The sequence below is a fragment of the Cebidichthys violaceus genome, unplaced genomic scaffold (assembly GCF_023349555.1).
Source record: "Cebidichthys violaceus isolate CVI_PGR_0920_01 unplaced genomic scaffold, fCebVio1.0.p SCAF_14, whole genome shotgun sequence".
Taxonomy (NCBI): domain Eukaryota; kingdom Metazoa; phylum Chordata; class Actinopteri; order Perciformes; family Stichaeidae; genus Cebidichthys; species Cebidichthys violaceus.
The window spans coordinates 6,914,780-6,935,005 of record NW_027176307.1 but is presented as its reverse complement, the minus strand read 5'-3'; the positions used below and the strand labels follow the sequence as shown (position 1 = coordinate 6,935,005).

General features: G+C 42.1%; 1 protein-coding gene across 7 annotated transcripts in view; it reads right to left on the bottom strand.

Moving 5' to 3' along the window:
• The window catches only part of nrxn3b (neurexin 3b), a 273,391-nt gene extending 259,384 nt beyond the window's left edge, over window positions 1–14,007 (bottom strand). For all 7 annotated transcript variants that reach the window (XM_068708636.1, XM_068708639.1, XM_068708638.1 and 4 more), the window contains exons 1-4: window positions 13,787–14,007; window positions 8,913–10,045; window positions 3,905–3,922; window positions 3,520–3,546 (exon numbers count right to left, since the gene is read on the bottom strand). In XM_068708636.1, the coding sequence (XP_068564737.1) occupies window positions 3,520–3,546; window positions 3,905–3,922; window positions 8,913–9,609 (742 nt within the window). In that variant the 5' untranslated portion in view covers window positions 9,610–10,045; window positions 13,787–14,007. The remainder of the gene's footprint in view (window positions 1–3,519; window positions 3,547–3,904; window positions 3,923–8,912; window positions 10,046–13,786) is intronic.
• Between the last annotated feature and the right edge of the window lie 6,219 nt (window positions 14,008–20,226).

Genomic DNA, 20,226 nt, shown 5'->3' with positions numbered 1-20,226 from the left:
TTCTAAATAATTAGTCATGTCATAGCTTATGTCACCTTGGTTACATGTATATGTTCCAGAATCATCTTTCTTAACATAATTACAGTCTGGAGCCTATCCAAAGATCACTGCAGGGTTACACAGAGACAATCATTCCCACTTACACATATGGGTAATTCCCCATAGGTGTCCCCAGTCCCTAGACCATCTGACTTGCATGTCTTTGGGCAGTTAGAGGAAACTGGAAAACCCAGAGGAAACCCCCATGGAATCCACATAAAAAGGACCAGAGAAGTGCATCAAACCTGGGTCCTTCTTCTTCTTCTGTTATGTAACAGTGCTAACAACTGAATCTCTGTGGGGCCGTTCACCACACACTGATCGACCACTACCTAATTTACTGATGCAAGTGTAAGGGAATTTCTACCCCATCCATAGAAAGAATACAGTGCAGGGTCTGATGATGAGCCAACTGTTCACAATATTGAAGACATCAACTCACACACATCACCTTTCAGTGAGAAGTAACATTTACATGATATCAATCAAGACAGATGATCTCATTGAGCATTCCCTGAGCCCTTTACCTGAGCAGCGATTGTCCAATCAGAGCTTGTCTAATGTAATTAGGCAGACTTGCCAAGCTTTGGATTTCTTCACATGAAGAAGCGATGTGCCTAAGACTGTAGTAAGATCTATACAGTTTGGAGGGTGGTGTCATTTTTTTTGCATTCACCAAACAAACATCAAAAAAAGCGTAAGTAACTATTTTACAACCTGGGTTACCAGTGGTAACCCAGTGTGGCTTTCAATGTCATGGAGGACATCACACTACGTTAGCTTGTGAGGTTGTGATAAAATGCTACATGGATCACCTGAGAATGTCTTTTACCATGAGATCATGTATGAAGCCATCAAGTGTGCATGTAAGACCCCTGTTACAAGACTCTTGTTAAAAAGGAGTCAACATTAAATACTTAGCCAGAGACAGCTTTTAAAGCAACGCAGCAGCTAACGTTAGCTCAATTAGATATCAAGAGCTAATACAATCTGTCATTTCAGGTAAATCAACGATTGCTTGTTAAAAAAATAACTGAGAATTTTGTGTTAAATCAGGCCTGTTGTTGTAACAGCATTATGCAAGGACAACAAGCTTGACAGGGGTAGCAACAGTAACTAAGGGGGAGGGGCTTAGGGAGCGGTCACATGTTCAATATAGTGAACACGGGCAACTCAAACACACACCATTGTAGCCAGTCTCATTGCAGTCACGTTTCAGTCAATTAAAGTGATATCAATCAAACCGGGTGATCATAATCCACAGTTTTCCTCCAGCTAGCCAAGGGAAGCACACACACACACACACACACACGCACACACACACACACACACACACACACAACACACATGGCCGCACACAGTGTATCACATGGCTTTGATAAATTAATAATGAGGCTATTCTCTGCATGATTGCAATATACAGAGACCACTGCTATGGCCTCATTCACATGGAGCCAAATGTCGGGTCAAATTCACCAATCAGCTCCTTTTCAACAGACACAAAACTGTCACATCCAGTTAAGCACTTAGGCACACACACAAATGCTTGTATGTCTACAAATAAAAGCATATACGCCTCATCTTCACATAGACAGTTTATCATTCATATTTACTCTTTGCAAAGACACTGAATAACCCATCATCGAGCTTACTCTCATCATTTCATATTAGCAAAATAATAGTCAAGTGAAAAACACTTACAGTAGTCTAGTGTCAGCACTGACACCGTTATTATTCAACTCAATCGTTCATCCTTCATTCCTTCATGCAGTGAATGTGGGCGCTCGCTAGCTGGAAAGCATCCGAGTCCCCTGATTTTCGCTTTCTCTCTCAAACACACGGACGAGCATATGCACACATTTAATGAACACACATAATGAATGATTAATCAGTGGCAGCACAAACTCAAAACACACACACACACACACATGACTCTTTCAGCGCAGATAAGAGTAAAGTGGGAAAAAAAGAGATTGCTGTACCTTTGTTTCTACCTACAGTTTTTGGAGAGGAGAAAGGATCCGAAGAGATAAAAGAGGGAAGAGTGTCATCCCGATGAGCGCACCAGAGAAAGACAGCAAAAAGTGGGGATAAGTTTCTGTTAGTCTAGAGTGAGCCTGCACACTGCCAGCTGACACTTTCATGCAAAATGTTGACAATCATGCAAATGGTGGAGAAATGGGAGAAGGGCAGCAGACAACTGACACTTCAAAATTTTAGCATGTTTATTTTCTTTATCTTTATCTAAGGTCACACCAGAAAGATTCATTTCTCTTCAAATAAGAGACTTGACGCTTGGTGCTACTTGAGGGTCGAGCAGTAGCGTTCTTTGGCTGAGGCTAGTTTTGTTTGTTATGAAAAGGAAAGCTCAAACACAGTTAATAGAAAAGCTTTTTTGGACTCAAAGGTCAGCAGTGTCAAGACAGTTTATTCAAGTTCAAAGTTGAACGCAGGGATTTACTTCATATTTGCAGGTAAATCCAGAGACGTTGGAGATTCTATGGAAACTTTCTCTGTTATGAATCCTGGAGTACCGAGCCCGAACACAGGCTGCCTCTACAACGCCTCTGTTCCCTTTGGCCAGGAAAGATTATACTGCAAAGGATTACGTTCAGTGATCTTCAACTTCCAATGTTGAAACTAATGACTCATTTGTTAACTGCAGTTTCCAAGGCCAAGAATGACATCTGATTCGTAACGTTTATGCAAATTTAGATAAGAAGTCCTCAACAAGCTCAGAACTAAAATGTTAATTACTTGGCTATATACTATATATACATTTAATCTGAAAATAATTTTTGTCTAGGCACATGGTGACTACAGTGTGGTATAGCATGGGAAAAGATGGTTAAGGCAAATAAAGTAAGGTGAAGGGGTATATATATAACACTTGGTTACAATTAGAGAAATATACTGGCTATAGTTTATAAAGGGACACTTTTTGTTCCTTGTTTTCCTGTTTTCCCCTCTCTAACTCCCATACACCTCTTCTTCTTCTTCCTCTAAGCTGTCTCCCCTAATTCCAGTGATTTCCTTATCCACCCTCCTGCTTTTCATCCTCCCCCCTCCCTCACAATGTCGCTGCAGAGGTCGAGCAGGAACAGTGGAGTGTGTCACTGCATGTTAGCTGTGGAACTGAGAACAGTACACATTTATGTAATACACAGAAACCTGGGTGAAGCGAGGGTGAGGAGACACAGAAGCGCAGAGAGAGAGACAGACGAAGGTGAGATGAGGAACATGCCATGCTGCCATGCGCCCCTCCCCACCAACACACACACACACACACACACACACACACACACACACACACACCCTCCCCCTTCTCTGCAGCAACGATGGGAGCATTGCAACACACAAATGCACACGGACAAGTAGTGAAGACACACACAGCATCAAATTATGCCCCAAAACCAAGCCAGGCGGAGAGTTAACAAAAAACAAAACCGCAGCGCTTCATGAAGAAAAAGAAGAGAGTACCTTGCTCTGCCTTCAGGTGTGCGAGGCCTTGAGGAGAAACATTCAAACAAAGAGGGATAGAGAAATTTTGAGAACAGCACACCAATACTACAGTTGTATTGTCATCATGGTTTGCGTGATGGCAAACCATGGCTACCACACTTAAAGCAAAGCTTTCCCAAGTGCTTCTGAAAGCTTTCTGTTGAAACAGACAAGTCACTAATAAAGAATAAAGAGAGCAACACACTATGTGAATATAAAATAGCTCTGCAAGTTGTTTACTGAATAAATGTCAATTATGAATTATATAACTTGATTACTGGTACTCTGCATGAATGCAAAAACATGTTTTAGATTAGCCTACATCCTTTTATAAGGTAAACTATGACGACTCCTTGAGACTCACCTGGTTTTCTCTGGACTGCTGTGGAGGTGTCACAGGAAAGGAGAGAAAGCAAAGAGAAGTCCCTCATTAACAACACACTCAAAGCTCTTTTGCATGTAGATCTAAACATGCAAAACACAACACACTTCTAAGCATTGTGCTCCATGTAAGGACCAAAGAGGTGTCCCTTGACATGCCTGATCAAAAACAACTACTTCACTGTAAATCCCTGTGGAGAGAAACCCATAACATTTCATCTGTCCCGTCCTCTCAGGGAATCAGATTGACATTACACCTTTGGCAAACAACTCTTTCACATTTTGAATATTGTGACAGTAGCATAATATTCTGCAATTTATATCACACAGAGGGCCTCAAACACATAGATAAGAGACATAAATCCATGAGGATTTATGGTGTTGTGAGGTTTGTGGATGTTGGGATGCTCCTTCTCAGATCCATGTCATTCTCCTCCACCCCCCCACCTCTGACTGTTGACCCAAATTCAACACACCCCGTTGTGGTCTCTCAGAGGAATGCTCACTGTGGGATTCCTGCAGTTCACAGTATGGCATGGCCAAACAAATAAGCAACACATTTAACTTCATCCCTCGCGAGAAGCTTCCTCACCAGGATCTTGGGGGTATAAAACATGCTAGTGTGATTTAGGGCACACGACAGATCACTCTGTGGATGAAGTCTCAGTTGTATCTGTGGCTTTGTGTTGAGCTTTTATCCTGCATCCTACCTCTTTAGTCTCAAACCTGCTGCTGTGGCCTAAAATTAATATTGAAAGATTTCTGTAATCAGAGCCCCTCGAGAGCATCAAGGACTGACAAGAAAATATTAAACAAGTCTTAATCAAGACAGACAACTTTAGACATTTCAAAGTGTCAGCTCTAATACATAATATCTGATATTGGTTTGACTTAGTGTTGTGCTTTGATGTTGGCCCAGGCTACAGAGGCCCAGCCTGGATGTAACTGTTACCTCTCTGATTAAGTCCTTGTAAAATGTTGCGTTTAACAAACTCAACAGAGGACATAAGTATCATTTGAGAGGAGGAGCAGAGAGACAAGTGCTGTATACTGTGTGTTTTTTTCTTGCCTTCTTTGGGGAGTCCAAAATGGCTGCTACTTCTCCTGCCACATGCGAAGGATGACATTGGGAGAGGAAAGGGAAGGACAAAGCATGGAAGTGGGGGGATGGGAGACAGTGGCTAGCTGATGGGCAGCGGCGCAGTGTCCACTCTAAAGAACTGAGGGACTCAGGACCCCTGAACGTATATGTGCTTGAATGAGCAAGCGTGTATGTTTTTACTGACTATGCAAATGCTTGTGCTCGATAGGAGTGCATTTGTTCGTACATGTTTGCGTGTTGTGCGCAGATAAAACCCTTTCTCTTGATGCGACAGCGCCCAGAACAAACCAATGTGCTGTTGAGGACATGTGGTCCAGGCGTAATCCCCTGCTCTATTTTACCAGCAGCTTCACCACTCAAATCCAAACATCATTTTCAGCTTGGGCACTAGACACAAATGCCCTCTGCACTGGAAGCAGGCAAGTCCCTGCACCATTTTTTTCCCTTTTTTTCCCCCTGACCTACTTTTTATAGTAAGATTATTGTAACTGTCATTTTTTTTCCGTGTCTGTTTATTAATCCCCAAAGCTAAGCCTGAAGGCACCATTTTAGCACTTGCTTAACAGTTTGCTTGCCCTAGCCTTCAATTACTAGCCTTCCTTCAAACCAGTGGATTTTTTGAACGGGGCTTTAAATTGTTCATTACAAATGCAGGATGTGGGATTGCGACAGAAGAGATCGTTCTACACATTCATTAAACTATCCAGTGTAGCTCTTAATAACCTTGACCTTATGCATATCTCATTGTAACTGGAAAACCCTACGGTATTCATGGGGACTTCATAATGTCACTCCCATTAAATGGATTGAACAGAATGAGAGACAATATCCAGATCATTACCCAAAAGATATTGATATGTGCACAGCTAATAACAGGAGCTGAATCAGGTTAATATTAAAGAAGTAGCTTAAGAGTTATCAGGTCTAAGGGCCGAAGCTAAAGCGGCAGATTTGCCTGCCAAAGTCGACACGTGTTGAGAGCGAGTGGTGAGTGGTGTCTAATTTCAGCTCACTGCCCTGACACAGTTAGGCACACTGATACGTCCTGATCCACAAGGGAGGAGAGAATGAACATGTGTTTTATGGCCAACAGTTTGTGGTGCTAAGCTGCTAGCCGAGCTGGACGGTTCGGAGCTCAGAGAGAGACAGGACTGCCTCATGATTATCACGGTGGTGAAATAATGATGCTTCAGCTGTAGCTATCCCATGACGCAAGTATGCACACCACAAACGTGCAGACAGTGTAGGAATATGGATGTCTTTTAGCACAAGTGACACAAACAGCCTTCTTCCACATCCTTTTTGCTCATCTCTCATCTCACATGTTAATTCTGCCCACTATTTCCCTTCTAGGCCAGTGGGCTAGCAGGCTACTATTAGGATTGCAGCTGGCAAAATGCTTCCAAGGCCCAGTCCACTCAGTCAGTTAGCCATCTGCCCGTTTTAACAAGCAGCTGCAGGGCCTTGTTGCGTTGTGAGCTTGCGTGCACGCCTTTAAATGTGTCTGAGTGTGTGCATGCACGGCCCGGGCCATGCAACCCGATAATGTAACATATAAATATTCACAGGTTTGACAGATTGCTTTCATTGCTCATTTATATACTGCATAATCAAACAGTATGCCGACAAAGACAGGTGTGCAAAGCAATTGTTCGCCTAACTGCAACCAAATGGTGAAAGTTTGATTGTTCTGAATATCTACTGGAAACATCAGGTGCTTGAGGGTAGCTTGAACAACAAGTATTATGACACTTGTAGACATGTGGACATAACAATAAAAAAAAACTGCACTAGTTTGCCATTAGACAGTTTGCGTTGACGGTGGTGTTTGTGCAAGCATTTTCCAGGCAAATTAGCAATATCTGTTCTCATTATCCTCCTAATTATGGTTCCCCGTCTCTGTGGCATAATCAACAACAATCAGCCACATCAGTTAATGGAGAGGCAGGAAAGAGCAGCAGTCAGATCAGCCGGGGAACGAACATGACTAGCCTTCCTGCGTCGCTCTTTAATTGCTTGAGAAGAAAAGAAGATGGAGAAAAGGTGTGCAGATAGACGTGTGCGCGAGAGGGAAAGACAGACCGAGGGTAGATAAGCCTCCAGGGACAACTTGGGGGACAACAGGTCTGTGGTGAAGTCACTGGTCGCACTTGCTCTGCCCTGGGGCTGACATGGGACCATCTCTTTTGCTGTCCATGCTATCTGTTCGAGTCATCTGCGCACTTTTAAGCTCTTGGTTGTTTTAGCAAGAGGATTTCATGGCTCCCGTCAGCTATCAGACAAATGGACCACCTCCTCCTTCTTCATCGACTGTTCGACAGCAGCAATGAGCAAATGGGATGAAGCGAAAGGGGGGCATGTCCAGTCCGTCCGCTTGACTGCTCTGCAACCAGCACATTGCGTGCTGCCCTGAACAATGCCACAGGCTAGCGCTTGGGATTTAAGCTTCAAACAGCTTCGTTTGAGCAGCAAATGATGGGACATATTATGAAACCAAACACAGCACGACCTCGGCACGAAGATCTGAAAATGCTTATTCTAAATGCATGCTATGGTGGTGAGAAATTATAGCATATAAATGTATCAGACACAGTTTAAAATAGCTTGCAAACAGTGCCATCAGATTCAGTGAGCATTCCCCTGACTTTTAGCAAAATGGAGTCATCCCTTTGCCATGTCAGTGTGATTTAGACATGCAGGAAGTGGGTCAGCAGTGGAGGAAATTTGACATGGGTCTGTTAACACAAAGTTATCTTTTACAGTCCATACACATGGAAAAAAGAGTTAAGCATGTCAGATTATAGTGAAATTGTGTATTCTCTGGATTACTGGTCTAAATAAGGAAAACAGATATTTTTTTCTTTATGATGTGGAAGATGCAGTACCAAGTTTCTCTTGGCTTTAAGCATTGTGTTTTGAAAGATGCAGGTTTTAACATTAGGCAGCCATTAAGCAGTAGCAGGGCCAGACAAAGTAGTGCACTGTACCGTAGAAGGAAAAATTATTTTATATTTCCTGAAGAGGGAGGGAAGGGCCAGTGGCAACTTATAAAAAGGGGTCCAGTATTATATCACTGTCAATTGGCCATTTGAGAGTATACATAACTATTAGCTGAGAAAAAACAACTTAGTATGCCTATATCTTGGTTTGGAGATAGAAGAGAACATTGTCAAAGAGCTGCATCTCATTACACTTCCACAAAAAGAGATGACCTTGGCACAGAAGCAGAGGAAAAATAGATGAAGTTGTCTCTCATCAAAACACTGTGTGTACCTTCAGGTCCCTGCACCACCTTGCAAGAGCTGAATACATTAAACGGAGAAAAGAGAACTGAGTGTTGTAATTTTAGTCATATCAGCTAATACCATATCCAGCGCTTCCTCATCTAAAGTAATAACTGTGAAGGCAGAGGAAATGCTGAGCACATCACCTTCAATTTAAGTCCCACATGAAATACGAAGACTTTCCAAAAGAAGCTGCCAGAGCAACTCCCCACAAAAAATATACTGATTCTACGTCTAGTGTAAACTGTATTCAAACACATGGGAGTATAGCTGCCCGTGCTTCAAATAAATTAGTGTAGTGTAAAATGCTACATTGCAATCAGCGCACACAACTTTAGCAGTCTGTATTGAGATTCATGGGGCAGCCAAATACAGACGCCTAAAGGCCGATTACACTGAGAAATTATGGATTTTAACAATATACATCTGGCCCATAAGGGAAAATATCAGGGGCAACTATAAAATGTTTATTGCACACCTGGAGGCAGACAGTGAACTTGCTGTTGAGTCAGTTAAATTTGAAAGGAGTCCCTGTGAATGTTTTACAAAGATTTGAATCAATATTCAGCGCTTGACACAGAAAGCTCTGGAGCCAGCCCTCTTACCTTCAGTGCAGAATCGACCTACATATCCCGTTTTGGAGCAGTCACAGTAGGGTTCTCCATCTGCCAGAGAGCAGATCCCGCCATTCTCACAGGGGTTCTCCGTGCAAAGGCCCATCATCTCCAAACGTACTTTCTGACTATTGATGAGCGTGGGCAGCTTACTCCCATAAATGAGGTCTGTGATAATTCCCTTGAATGGTGGTATTTCACGGACAGAGGGCAAGTTGATGGCAGATTTGCGGATGTCCCCCGGGAGTCCTCCGAGGAAGAGGTCACTAACGATATTCATAAACCGTCTCTCGGGCCGCACCTCTGCCGTCTTGGTTTGGCCATCCACGGCCAAGCCAGTCTGCAAATTGTTCCTGTTGATGGCAGCAAAGTGCCAGCGGCTGTCATTGACCATCTTGTCAGAGGTGATGGTGGTCTCAGCACAGTCGATGCTGACGCGAAGCTGCAGCTTACCCTTGGATACAGTGAGAAGCAGAAAGTCACAAACGCCGCCGTCGTCGAAGTAGAGCAGCAGGCCCTCCGATTCTGAAGTTTTGAAATGAAATGTCAGGTCACTTCTGGAGCTGGCGTCCCAGCGCAGGTAGCGAGCCCACTGACCTCCAGAGCCAGTAAACTCCAAGCCTACGCTCAGGCCCAGCATGGTACTCAGCAGCAAGAGGACATGACCAGGTAGGCTGTTGGGATTCATCGTAGAGAATAACAGGATACACCGGAAGAGGGACAGAGCTCAGGACAGATCCTTAGAGTGGTAATTACATCTGGTTCTGGGTGCGATCCAGGATTTATCTGCTGAATGTTATATTCCACATAGATAATTTTACAGTCAAGTGCAGAATGCAATATCCGTTGTTTTTTAGGCAGATCTAATGTTGATAATGGACAGAATGTAATCTTCTCAGGCAAGTCTATGCAGAGATATACTGAAAAATACCCAATTTCCCCACAAAGTGGACAGGTGACAGTGCTAAGGTGGTGGTGACGGTGTGTTTTGTCAGTGGTTCAGAGCTACGTCTTGTGATTTGTCTTTCAGGCGACTTCCTGGATTGAAGCCCATGACCTTCATGGTTGGTCCAGTTCCGTGCCCCATGGTTTGGCCTCCACCTTAGGACACACCTTTGACAGAACTGCAGAACAAAAAAAAAAGATCACTTTCAGTAAAAATGTATGTTTGTCAATGTCAATTGGCATGACAAAGGAGCCAGCTGCAAATAAAGTAAGTGATGTGGTTCACTAATATTTAATACATACAAACTTAAGATACAAGATACAAAAATATATATATTGCCCTAATCTAATGCTATAGCGCCACAACCATTAACCATTTGTGAAATTCAAATGTTTCATTTTGACTGTGAGAGAGGCGTTGATTCAACTCTGATGTAAATTTGAGTCTTGTTACATTATATTAGCATATATTAGTGTAATTCAGTCAGTTCAAATTAATAGTTATCCAAAAAAGAATAGCGAAAGCAGTTCAAGCTTTCGTGCCAACAAGTTAAGTGAAATATACAGCGGCCCCTTGCATTTAAACAAAATCATGACTATGAGGCACATCAAGCTCTTAGAGGATATTGAGAGCACCACTCAATGACTCTCCATGTGGCCAATAAATACAACTAAATAACCACTAATATCGCCCATTAAAGGTTTACGAGCATTTTATGCAAGGTTCCAGCTCTACCAATTAACCATTTTATTTGAAGATGAACTCAAATAATGGTTCAGAGTTTTAAAGCCTTCATTTAACAGTCAAATTCTCATATGGTGGTACAGATTTTTTCCAGAAGAACTAGACTGTTGTTGCTGATTATGTGATGAGTGAAAATCCATTGAGGTGAGCCGGAACATGTGTTAAGCCCTCAAACGTTAGCCTGCTATCTGTAAGGGTCCGCTGGGATCCTGATAAATATGACTAATTATCCACCGCCACTCTCTCTCTCATTTGCATGTCTTTGGGGGATTACAATCATAAACAGCTATTCGGAAAGATGTTAGGATGGGACCACTTCATATGCGAATCCCATCACCAACATTTTTTTTTAATTTTCTTCCACCAGTGAATGCATATTCAAATTATTTCCATCACCAAATCTGGGATGACACTGGTATTACTCACTGGCCATTGCTTGCTACACCTGTACTCATTCAGTTCTGTTTAAATTTGCTCAGCAGAGCTAGAAAGGGTTCACATGGAGAAACCTTATATGTGTGTGTACTCTTCCAGCCCTTTGCCCTTGCAATTGTTTTGGCAGTGGGCTGCCTACCAGACAAACGCATTGTATAATCATGACAGTAGCACAGAACCATGCAACACAATAGGGCCTTTAACCACCTGCCCTGAATAGTTAATCTTGCAGCAGCAGGCGAGCTATTGAATTCTAGTAACTGATACCTATGCTAATGCACCGCGTGTGCACGCATATCTGTCCCTGGGAGGAGTGTGCATGTGTGTGTCTCTCTGACAGCACCGGGTTGCCTGGCTGGATCATTGTCTTTGTCTTAAGAGTGACTCTGTGAGACAGCAGAGAGGTTAGAAGGTTCTGTGTGGTGAAAACAACCCTGAACGCAGCTATGTCAATCCGAACCACCAATTATAGAGCTGTGTGCGGTGTGTGTCCGTCAATAAGCAAAGCTTGATATGCCCATGAAACCTGAGACTCCAGTCTGGCCCCATTCAACTTACACAACGTATTGTGTGCATTGCCTAACTGAGGCATCAAGTGTCCCAGTGAGGCAGGGAATGCTAACAATGCTAACATGTTCACTCCCAGTCGGCTATAACGTGGCTAATATTGTCAATGTCAATGTCAATTACTTGACATTTGACTAGCTTAAAGCCAGATCAATATTCATACCATAAAGTATCTAACTTAAAACAAATGTCCACCTGCTAGCTAGCCTGTAGGCTAAGCTAAATCAAGCTTATGTGGTAAAAAGTAAAATATTTTGCTGACACTTTTTCCACAGGCTTTTTATGACACATGCCCTTTAGCTAACCCCTTAGCACACTGGAGAGTCTAAACGGCAAATAAGAAGCTATTTTTGACTAACGTTACTAAGGTAACTTTAGGCCAACGTTTAGCTGACGTTACGTGTGTTTCACTATCATTATCAGAAGCTTGTTTTTCTCTGCTAATTAAAATAGTAGGCCACGCATTTCAAATGCGAAAGATACTTCTACCTTAGCGTCTTCGACCCGCAGCAGTAACGTAACTAACGTTAGCTCTTGTTCTTAATAGTTTTAAGTATGCTAGAATAAACACATATTTTCCGGGATACAAATACTCGTTGAATTATTAAATAGAGCAGGATATGAGATGACCTGCACGGGACACCGTCACTGACTGGCCATAAATGATGCATCCACGTTCGCTGCTGCGGGGTTATTGGCATGTTCTGTAAGGCAGCCCCGGCCCCATCACTGGAGACCCTCTACTCCCGCTGTGCTCCCTGTCTATCGCAAGCTTCAGCCCGGAGTAACGATTTGATCCGACATCAGTCACAACAGACAAGCGTGTGTCCGGACCTGCTAGTCTACTGGTTAGAAAAAGTGAGGTTCAGGGACCACCTGGGGGCCTTTGGGGAGCACCAAGCGGTCACCAGCAAAAAAAACAAAAAAACATAATTTTATATTTCAGCATTTCCATTCATGTTTGGAAATGCTTATTTATGTATTTATGTAACTATATCTCAAAATCATTCAAACCACACAAATCCCAATCAGATCGTTAGTCGTGACAAATTAAACTTATTTACCAGCACAATGTTGCGCAGCCAGGCCTTTTATCGTCGTGGAGTGAATTCACACATTAAAATAGATCCTCCTGTAACTCACTCAATGAACATTGGTGCAACAATCAGATTATACTCTTAAAGAAATAGTCTTTCAACCATACATGCTTTAATAATGAGCAGCTCACAGCTTACAATATGAAAGCTGAATGATGTCAATTTATTTACATGCAATATTATTTTACTGAATAACAATCATCTGAGAAACATAAAGCTGGACACGAGGTCACTGTCAACTCTGCAGTATAAGCAGAAAGACATTCTGGCAGGAGGCTTGTCATACAGTCTCTATTGTTGGATCTTTCAATCCCACATGCTTTCACACAATGAGTGCAAAAGCCAACGTTGTTATTTGTCATCAATTTGATCAGATTGTGGAATATTTTAAATCTTCAACTGAAAGTAAAGTGCTTTAAACATACTGGAAATGCGACCCGCAGCCCTGCACGGAGGAATAAAACAGCGTGCTATACATTTTCCAGCCGCGCTCAGCTTTCCCTCTGCTTCTCGCACGGTGGCAGTCTGGCTGTTGCTCAGGGGTTTACAAGCCCCATGCCCAGAAAATTATGAAGCGACATGTGATCAGGAATCATGTTTATATTCGTAAGGAATCATTTGTAAATCGTAAGAAGTTAGTTTCTGCTTTAGTGTTTAAGGTTGGTTGGTTACAGAGTTGTCCCTAAGAGAGACGCGACTCAGCGAGCTGAAACTTTCCGTCACAGCGCTCTTCACTCATTCATCACTAATATATTTGTCACAATTTCAGCGGTGATACGTCTACGTGGTCTCTTGAGGTGTGAATGTCCACTAATCACCCCGCTCCTCTATGGTTAAACTGCGGGGGAGAGCTTTGAAACTAACCACCCAAGCCATCCCATTGCGCTTAAATCCCTACCTCAGCCCAAACTCACCAATTCCACATCAGATTCACAGGAAAAAAAGGGGAATTTCTTAGAGAAAAACTTCAGAATCCCACAAAATGAGTACATTTACAGAACATCTAATGCGTGATGGACAAAACGGGATAAAAACAATAAACAACGGAAAGCTTTTCAGTTTTAATCTGCTCCTACCTTTTCGTGCAGAGAGACGATTCCGGACGGATAAAGCCTATGTATAAATAGAGCAAATTAGAACAATCCAACGCTAAATTCCATCCAAAAACCGTCGTATTTTGAATTACAGTCTGCTCAAGGCAGCGAGATGCTGATGCTGGTGATGAGGAGGTTATTATAAGTGAGGCGCGGTGCAGGGAAAGGCAGCGGTCCTCCTTCCCCGGCTCAGTGAACGCGCATCTCTCAGCTCGGCTCACTCAGCGCAACTGATGATGGGCCCCTGGATTTCTCCCACACTGACGCTCTGACCCGCCTTCTCCACCGTACTCTGAGCAGTGGGGAAGTAATCATTTAAATTGGAGAGAGAATAAATGGAAAATAGCCCCTCAGGACAAATTAATAATAACGAAAACATCTTTCTTCCTTATTCTTAGATAGGCGTTTATAGTTAACGTCTAAAGGCATTTCCTTCCCCGGGAACCGCCTCTGCTCAATCTGAGAATTTAGTATAGTAGCTTCCAAAAATGTCTAAAAGAGATTGCAGAGTGAAAATGTGTCTATGTATATATAGTACAAAATCCAGATTTGTTCACATTGCGCTAGTTTCAAGAGTTCAGCACCTTGGCCAGCACCGCAGCACTTCTTAACTTCTTAACCAACATGCACAATTCCAGCGCTGTCCAGGCTTCAGAACCTTGGACAGCGCCCATCCATTTTGCCTTTTGCTGCAGCAGTCCTAATCCCAGGGACCTGTCCTCGGTTTTGAACCCTTGTCAGGCGTCAAAGAGGTTAGGAGGATCACTGGAGACATCAGCAGTGCTCTGCTCTCAAATAAAATACCCTGCCACTTGAAAATGTTCTGTTGCACTTCCAATTTTAAGCTATTTAGTTTCTGTATATCATACAACTGAACACAGGCTTATGTTAGTGTGCATACTGTTAATAATTCATAATGATTTTAATATTACAGTATACTGGGCTATTACATACAGTGTAGACTATATACTGTAAAACATTTGACAGGTCATATATATGTTGTGTCAGAAAATGGAGGAGGGGGCTCCATCCCATTACGTAATGGTACCCAGGTGTGGCCAAAACGGCCATTGATCCAGAACCTGTATATTTGCTACACACACTTTGTTACTGTGCATTCTTGACTTGACAATTCCTTTTCCAAAAGGATACACTTCTACTCTTTCACTCTCATTGCTTAACATTGACTATATAGCACTATTTTTATCCTCTGGTAGCCTTCCACTAGTGATGATAAGTGTTCTCGCTGTTACATAATACTAATCGAAAAAACAGTACTTACAAAGAGCTACAAGAAGAAAATATAAAAAACAACCTAATAGAATGCATAAAAAGAAGATTAATGTGGCAAGAAAAATAATCCAAAGAATAAATCAAGATGATTAAAAATAAGTGTATCAAATCAAATTGAGCTCATCTACGTCCTGCAGGATGATGAAGAAGTGCTTTGGGACCTTTTGTGTTGAGTCTAGACATAGGGTCAGAGAGTAAGGTCCTGCCTGAGGGTCTTGACCCGATCTCTAACTTATGGGGAGCTTATAGGTCTTCATAAATCAGGGCATCAGGCCAAGCTTAAACATGATAAGAGCTTGCAACCAATGGCCAGTTGCTAAATCTGGAAATACACTGACTCTCTTTCTTTGGCACAAATTCAAATTCTAGCTGATGCACTGAGGAATAGCTTGAGGCATATGGGTGACTTTTGACTAAGGCAGGACTAGAGGGAGATGAGAAAAAAAAGCATCAATGACCAGCTCTTGTTCTGTGAAGAATAAAACATGGACAGACCACCGAGACCTCACAAATTCTGGAGGTAGTACAGCAAAAAAAAAGTTTATTTACAACAGTGTGACAGAACTGTAAAATGATCTGAGACGTACAAAACTTTCTAAACAGAAGACAGCCCCTCGAGGCACTTTTCACCCATATCGATGTTTTCAGGTGTTTCAGTTGATGATGATGATGGGATAATTTCCAGGGTTATAAAAACACATCAGAACATGCTTAATTCACTACTCCTTCACTCAAGAGTTACAATTTATCTTTATTTATCTATTTATTTACAATTGTTATGTTTTCTTTTATTATACATATTTGCAACATAATTTTGTTTCTGCTCTGCACTTTCCCTTTAAATAGTATGAATGACAATAAAGGGAAACTTGAAGTCTGATGAAGGTCAACTTTGACTGTTATCATTCTGAATAGGTTCTAATTATGATTAAATCCTATTCAGAACACCAATTTAGCTCACCCTAAGATAAGGGCTAATCGTTCAAAGTATAGTCAAAACATACATCTGCTCTGCCAGTATTTCGAAGCAGAAAACATGCAGATAGAAAAAAGGATTGGGCCTAAACAACAACCATAGGGGACTCTGCAGGCTCCACTGCAACCCTGACCTTAATGGATGAGTGTCTCTCTGCTTTCTGCTTGTTAAAATTATGACTGGACCATCCCATTAATTCATAATGATTACAGTCACTTTTACTGTTTCAACTACTTGTACTGGTTTGAATAGATGGATACATTGGGCAGAAAGCAAGCTAGGGAAATATGTTAAAAAGCAAAACATTAAAGTTATAGGCCAGAAGGTGAACTAAGAAAAAGTGGCTATGAAGTGATTTTCGTTCCACAACCTGGGCACTACTTGTTAAATGTGTTTTTGCACAGACAACCTACGAATTTTGAGTTAAAAGTTCTCCGCAAAATGTCCTCCAGTATTTTGTCACGTCCCATAAATGTAAATAAATTAGAATGAACATGACATCTTGGCTTCATTCCAACAAGCGGGCACCTGATTGGTCTAGCTCGTAGCAGGTAGCGGTTGGTCCGCGGAAGCCTCATCAGACACAATCCAAATATGATTAAGTGAGAGAGGAATTATTACCGACTTTAAACATTAATTAAGAAAAAAATGCAGGATGACACATGGAGAAGTTTTTTTTTCCTTGCTCAAAACTAATAGATATTTTAATGAAGTTTAAATTATTGAATGCCCCACTGAAATAAAGAATAATGTACAGAAAATGATGAAGGCATTATTAAAATGGAATTTGTACAACCAAATTGTATTTTAAGGATTTTTTTATAGCCAGTGCAGTTATATTTTTTCACGTTAAACACACCTGAACAACATGAAACAATGTTGTTTTATTTAGTTTTAATTAGTGTCAAACATAAATGTTTCCCTCTGTTCATTTCCCAGTGCCAATGCATCACCTGGCTCATCCATGGGTTCGACACTAAAGCTAATCCAGGGACATTGTCACTAGGTCTAAGGGGCTAATTAAAACGCTAGAGTGATGAGACGATCAGCAGCTTACTCTAATGAGCAATAGCAGAGAAAGACAGACAGCAAAGAGGAGTGGGACAGAGAGCTCTATCTCTGGAATAAAAAAGTGTGTTACACGCAAACAACTAATCACAGTATGCATGACCTTCACAGCCCTGACAAAAATGCACGCAAAAAAGAGGATTTCTTCCACAAATAAATCACAAAAATCAAAGACAATAATGCCTCAAGCTCTTTCTCACACACGGTTTTCGACCCTCCTTTCCTCTGTGCTAAAAGGCATAATAAATTAATTATTTCCCTTTGATAACATCTTCAAACTGAATTCAACACAAGCTTCTGGTTTACTTTAATAACACCCCAGCTACTTGTTCTGTAATCATGAAATGAATTTCCAGATGCCACAACAACTGGTGTAATATTTACAATGTATTATTTATGGGAGGATGCAAATAAAAATGATTAATCATGTATCAAGCATATTCCTATTTTGTGTTAGGAGGCTTGGGACCATGCTTAGTCATCACGCTGAGCAATTGCATGCAGCAGTTGTGTCGTACATTGCTGTGACATGTGAGCACGCTCTAACATCCGAGACGTGACAGGCTGACCAGGAAGGCCAGCAGGGGTTTCTCACTAGTGACATGTTGCCTCTTGCTGTACATCTTTGGTCATAGCTCTCAATGGCTTGGTTCACTCTCACTGCTCTCACAGCTTGTTCTCGGCCTCTCGCTATTTTGAGCCAAAAAGCCACACATAGTGGATTATACAACTAAAGAGCCAGATGTTTCCCCCAGGAGTTAGTGAACAAAAGCAGAGCTAAAAGGACAGTGAGTTGAACTTAAATTCACCAGGTAGCCAGAAACGCAACTTCAAATTGATGGTAATGTTGCTTGACAATGCTGCATCAGCTAATAAGTATGCCATTATCATTATTACAAGTGAATAGTTCACAGCCCTCATCTGTCTCCTCCACACACCACACCTCCCAAACCACCTCCCCCTCTGTTCCTTCTGTCCCCCCTGGTGAGCTGCATGGACCCTCTACTTCAAAGGGCTCTGCCACCACCGACACCATGACCCCTCCCCCCCCCCCTTTCTCTGTGACGACTGGCCAGGTTAGGAGACAGCTGGAGAGACTCCACCAAGGCAAAGCTGAAGGACCCGATGACATCAGCCCCAGGGTTCTGAAGACCTGCGCCATCCAGCTGTCTCATGTTCTGCAACATCTCTTCAACCTGAGCCTGAAGCAGGAGGAAGTCCCGGTGCTGTGGAAGACGTTGTGCCTGGTTCCTGTACCAAAGAAGACGACACCATCTGGCCTCAACAACTACCGACCAGTTGCTATCACATCTCATGTGATGAAGGTATTGGAGAGGCTGGTCTTGGCCCACCTCCAACCACAGGTGAGATCCTCACTGGACCCTCTGCAATTTGCATACCAGCCCCATGTGGGAGTGGACAACACCATCATCTACCTGCTGCAACGAGCTCAGTCGCACCTGGATGGAACCGGTGGCTCTGTGAGAATCACTTTCTTTGATTTCTCCAGTGTATTCAACACCATCCAACCAGTGCTGCTGAGTGAGAAGCTGCGGGTGGTGGGGGTTAACGCGTCCACCGTCGCCTGGACCACTGACTACCTCACAGGCAGACCACAGTTTGTCCGACTGGGCCGTGTGCTGTCTGATACGGTGGTCAGTGATACTGGAGCCCTACAGGGAACTGTTCTGTCTCCCTTCCTGTTCAGCTTATACACCACTGACTTCCAGTACTGCTCGGGGTCATGCCATCTGCAGAAGTTCTCTGATGACTCTACAGTGGTCGGGTGTATAAGCAGCATTGGAGCCGGAGACACCAACAGACTTAACAAACTGGTTAAGAAGGCCGCCTCCATCATTGGCTGCAAACTATCTGGAACAAGTGGTGGAGAGGAGGACACTGAAGAAATTATTATCCATATTGGATAACCCGGACCACCCTCTCCACCACCTACTACAGAGACAGTGGAGCACTTTCTCCAACAGACTGATCCAGCTCCACTGTCACAAGGACAGATGCAGGAGAACATTCCTGCCCACTGTAATAAGACTCTATAACAAATCACCTCTGGTCAGATCATCCTCCAATTGACTACAACACCTCTACACTGTTGTTGTTTGCTGTTGGTGAATCTTGCACTACTGTGTAGTTTACCTAGTTAGCTAATTTAATTTAATTTAATACCATTCTATTTTATTATATATACTCTGCATTTTTTGCACTTTTTATTATTTTATTTTATTTTATTTAAATGTAATATGTTCTGCTGTTATTTTATTGTATGGTATATATTGAGTATTGTTCATAGTTAATATTTTTATGTTTACTCTGTAACTTTGTTTGCTGCTGCTACAAACACATTTCCCCCTGGGGATGAATAAAGTATCTATCTATCTATCTATCTATCTATCTATCTATCTATCTATCTATCTATCTATCTATCTATCTATCTATCTATCTATCTATCTATCTATCTAATGAATAAAGGGGCTAACCAGCTACTGCTGTTTCTTTATGTCCATGTAATCTACATCATCATCATCAGCTGGTGAAGATGCTGATCCTTTGTCTGCAACATGCAGCTTTAGCCTCAGTCTGTTAGCAGAATACCATATATGTAGAAATCATGCTCATATTTACAGTACCCCTTTACAGGATTATCGTTTTAATAAGAGTGAAATATTATTTAAAATGAAATAATACATTTTTTTTATCAATTCAATGAGCTAACGTTAGTTTAATTAGCTAGATAGCTACAGCTGATAAACTGATGTTTCTATTTCACCCACTAGATAAACATTAGAAAGTCTGGTTTTCTCTATGTCTAAAACCAATTGTTTCAACCATTATAAAGAATTCCAAATGTTAAATCTGCCTTTGTTCTCATTATAAACGGCATGTGCTGTGGGAGTGCAAAAAGCTTGACAGATGTAGCAGCAGTAAACAGAGAGGGGGCTTAGCAAATGGCCGATCCACTTTTCCGTAATCCCAAATCTTCATCTTTCAACCTAGCTATTGGTCTCCCCTTGTTTTCTCCCGGGTTTATTTTGCAGACATTGAAAAGGAGGATTCTTTTTCCCAACAC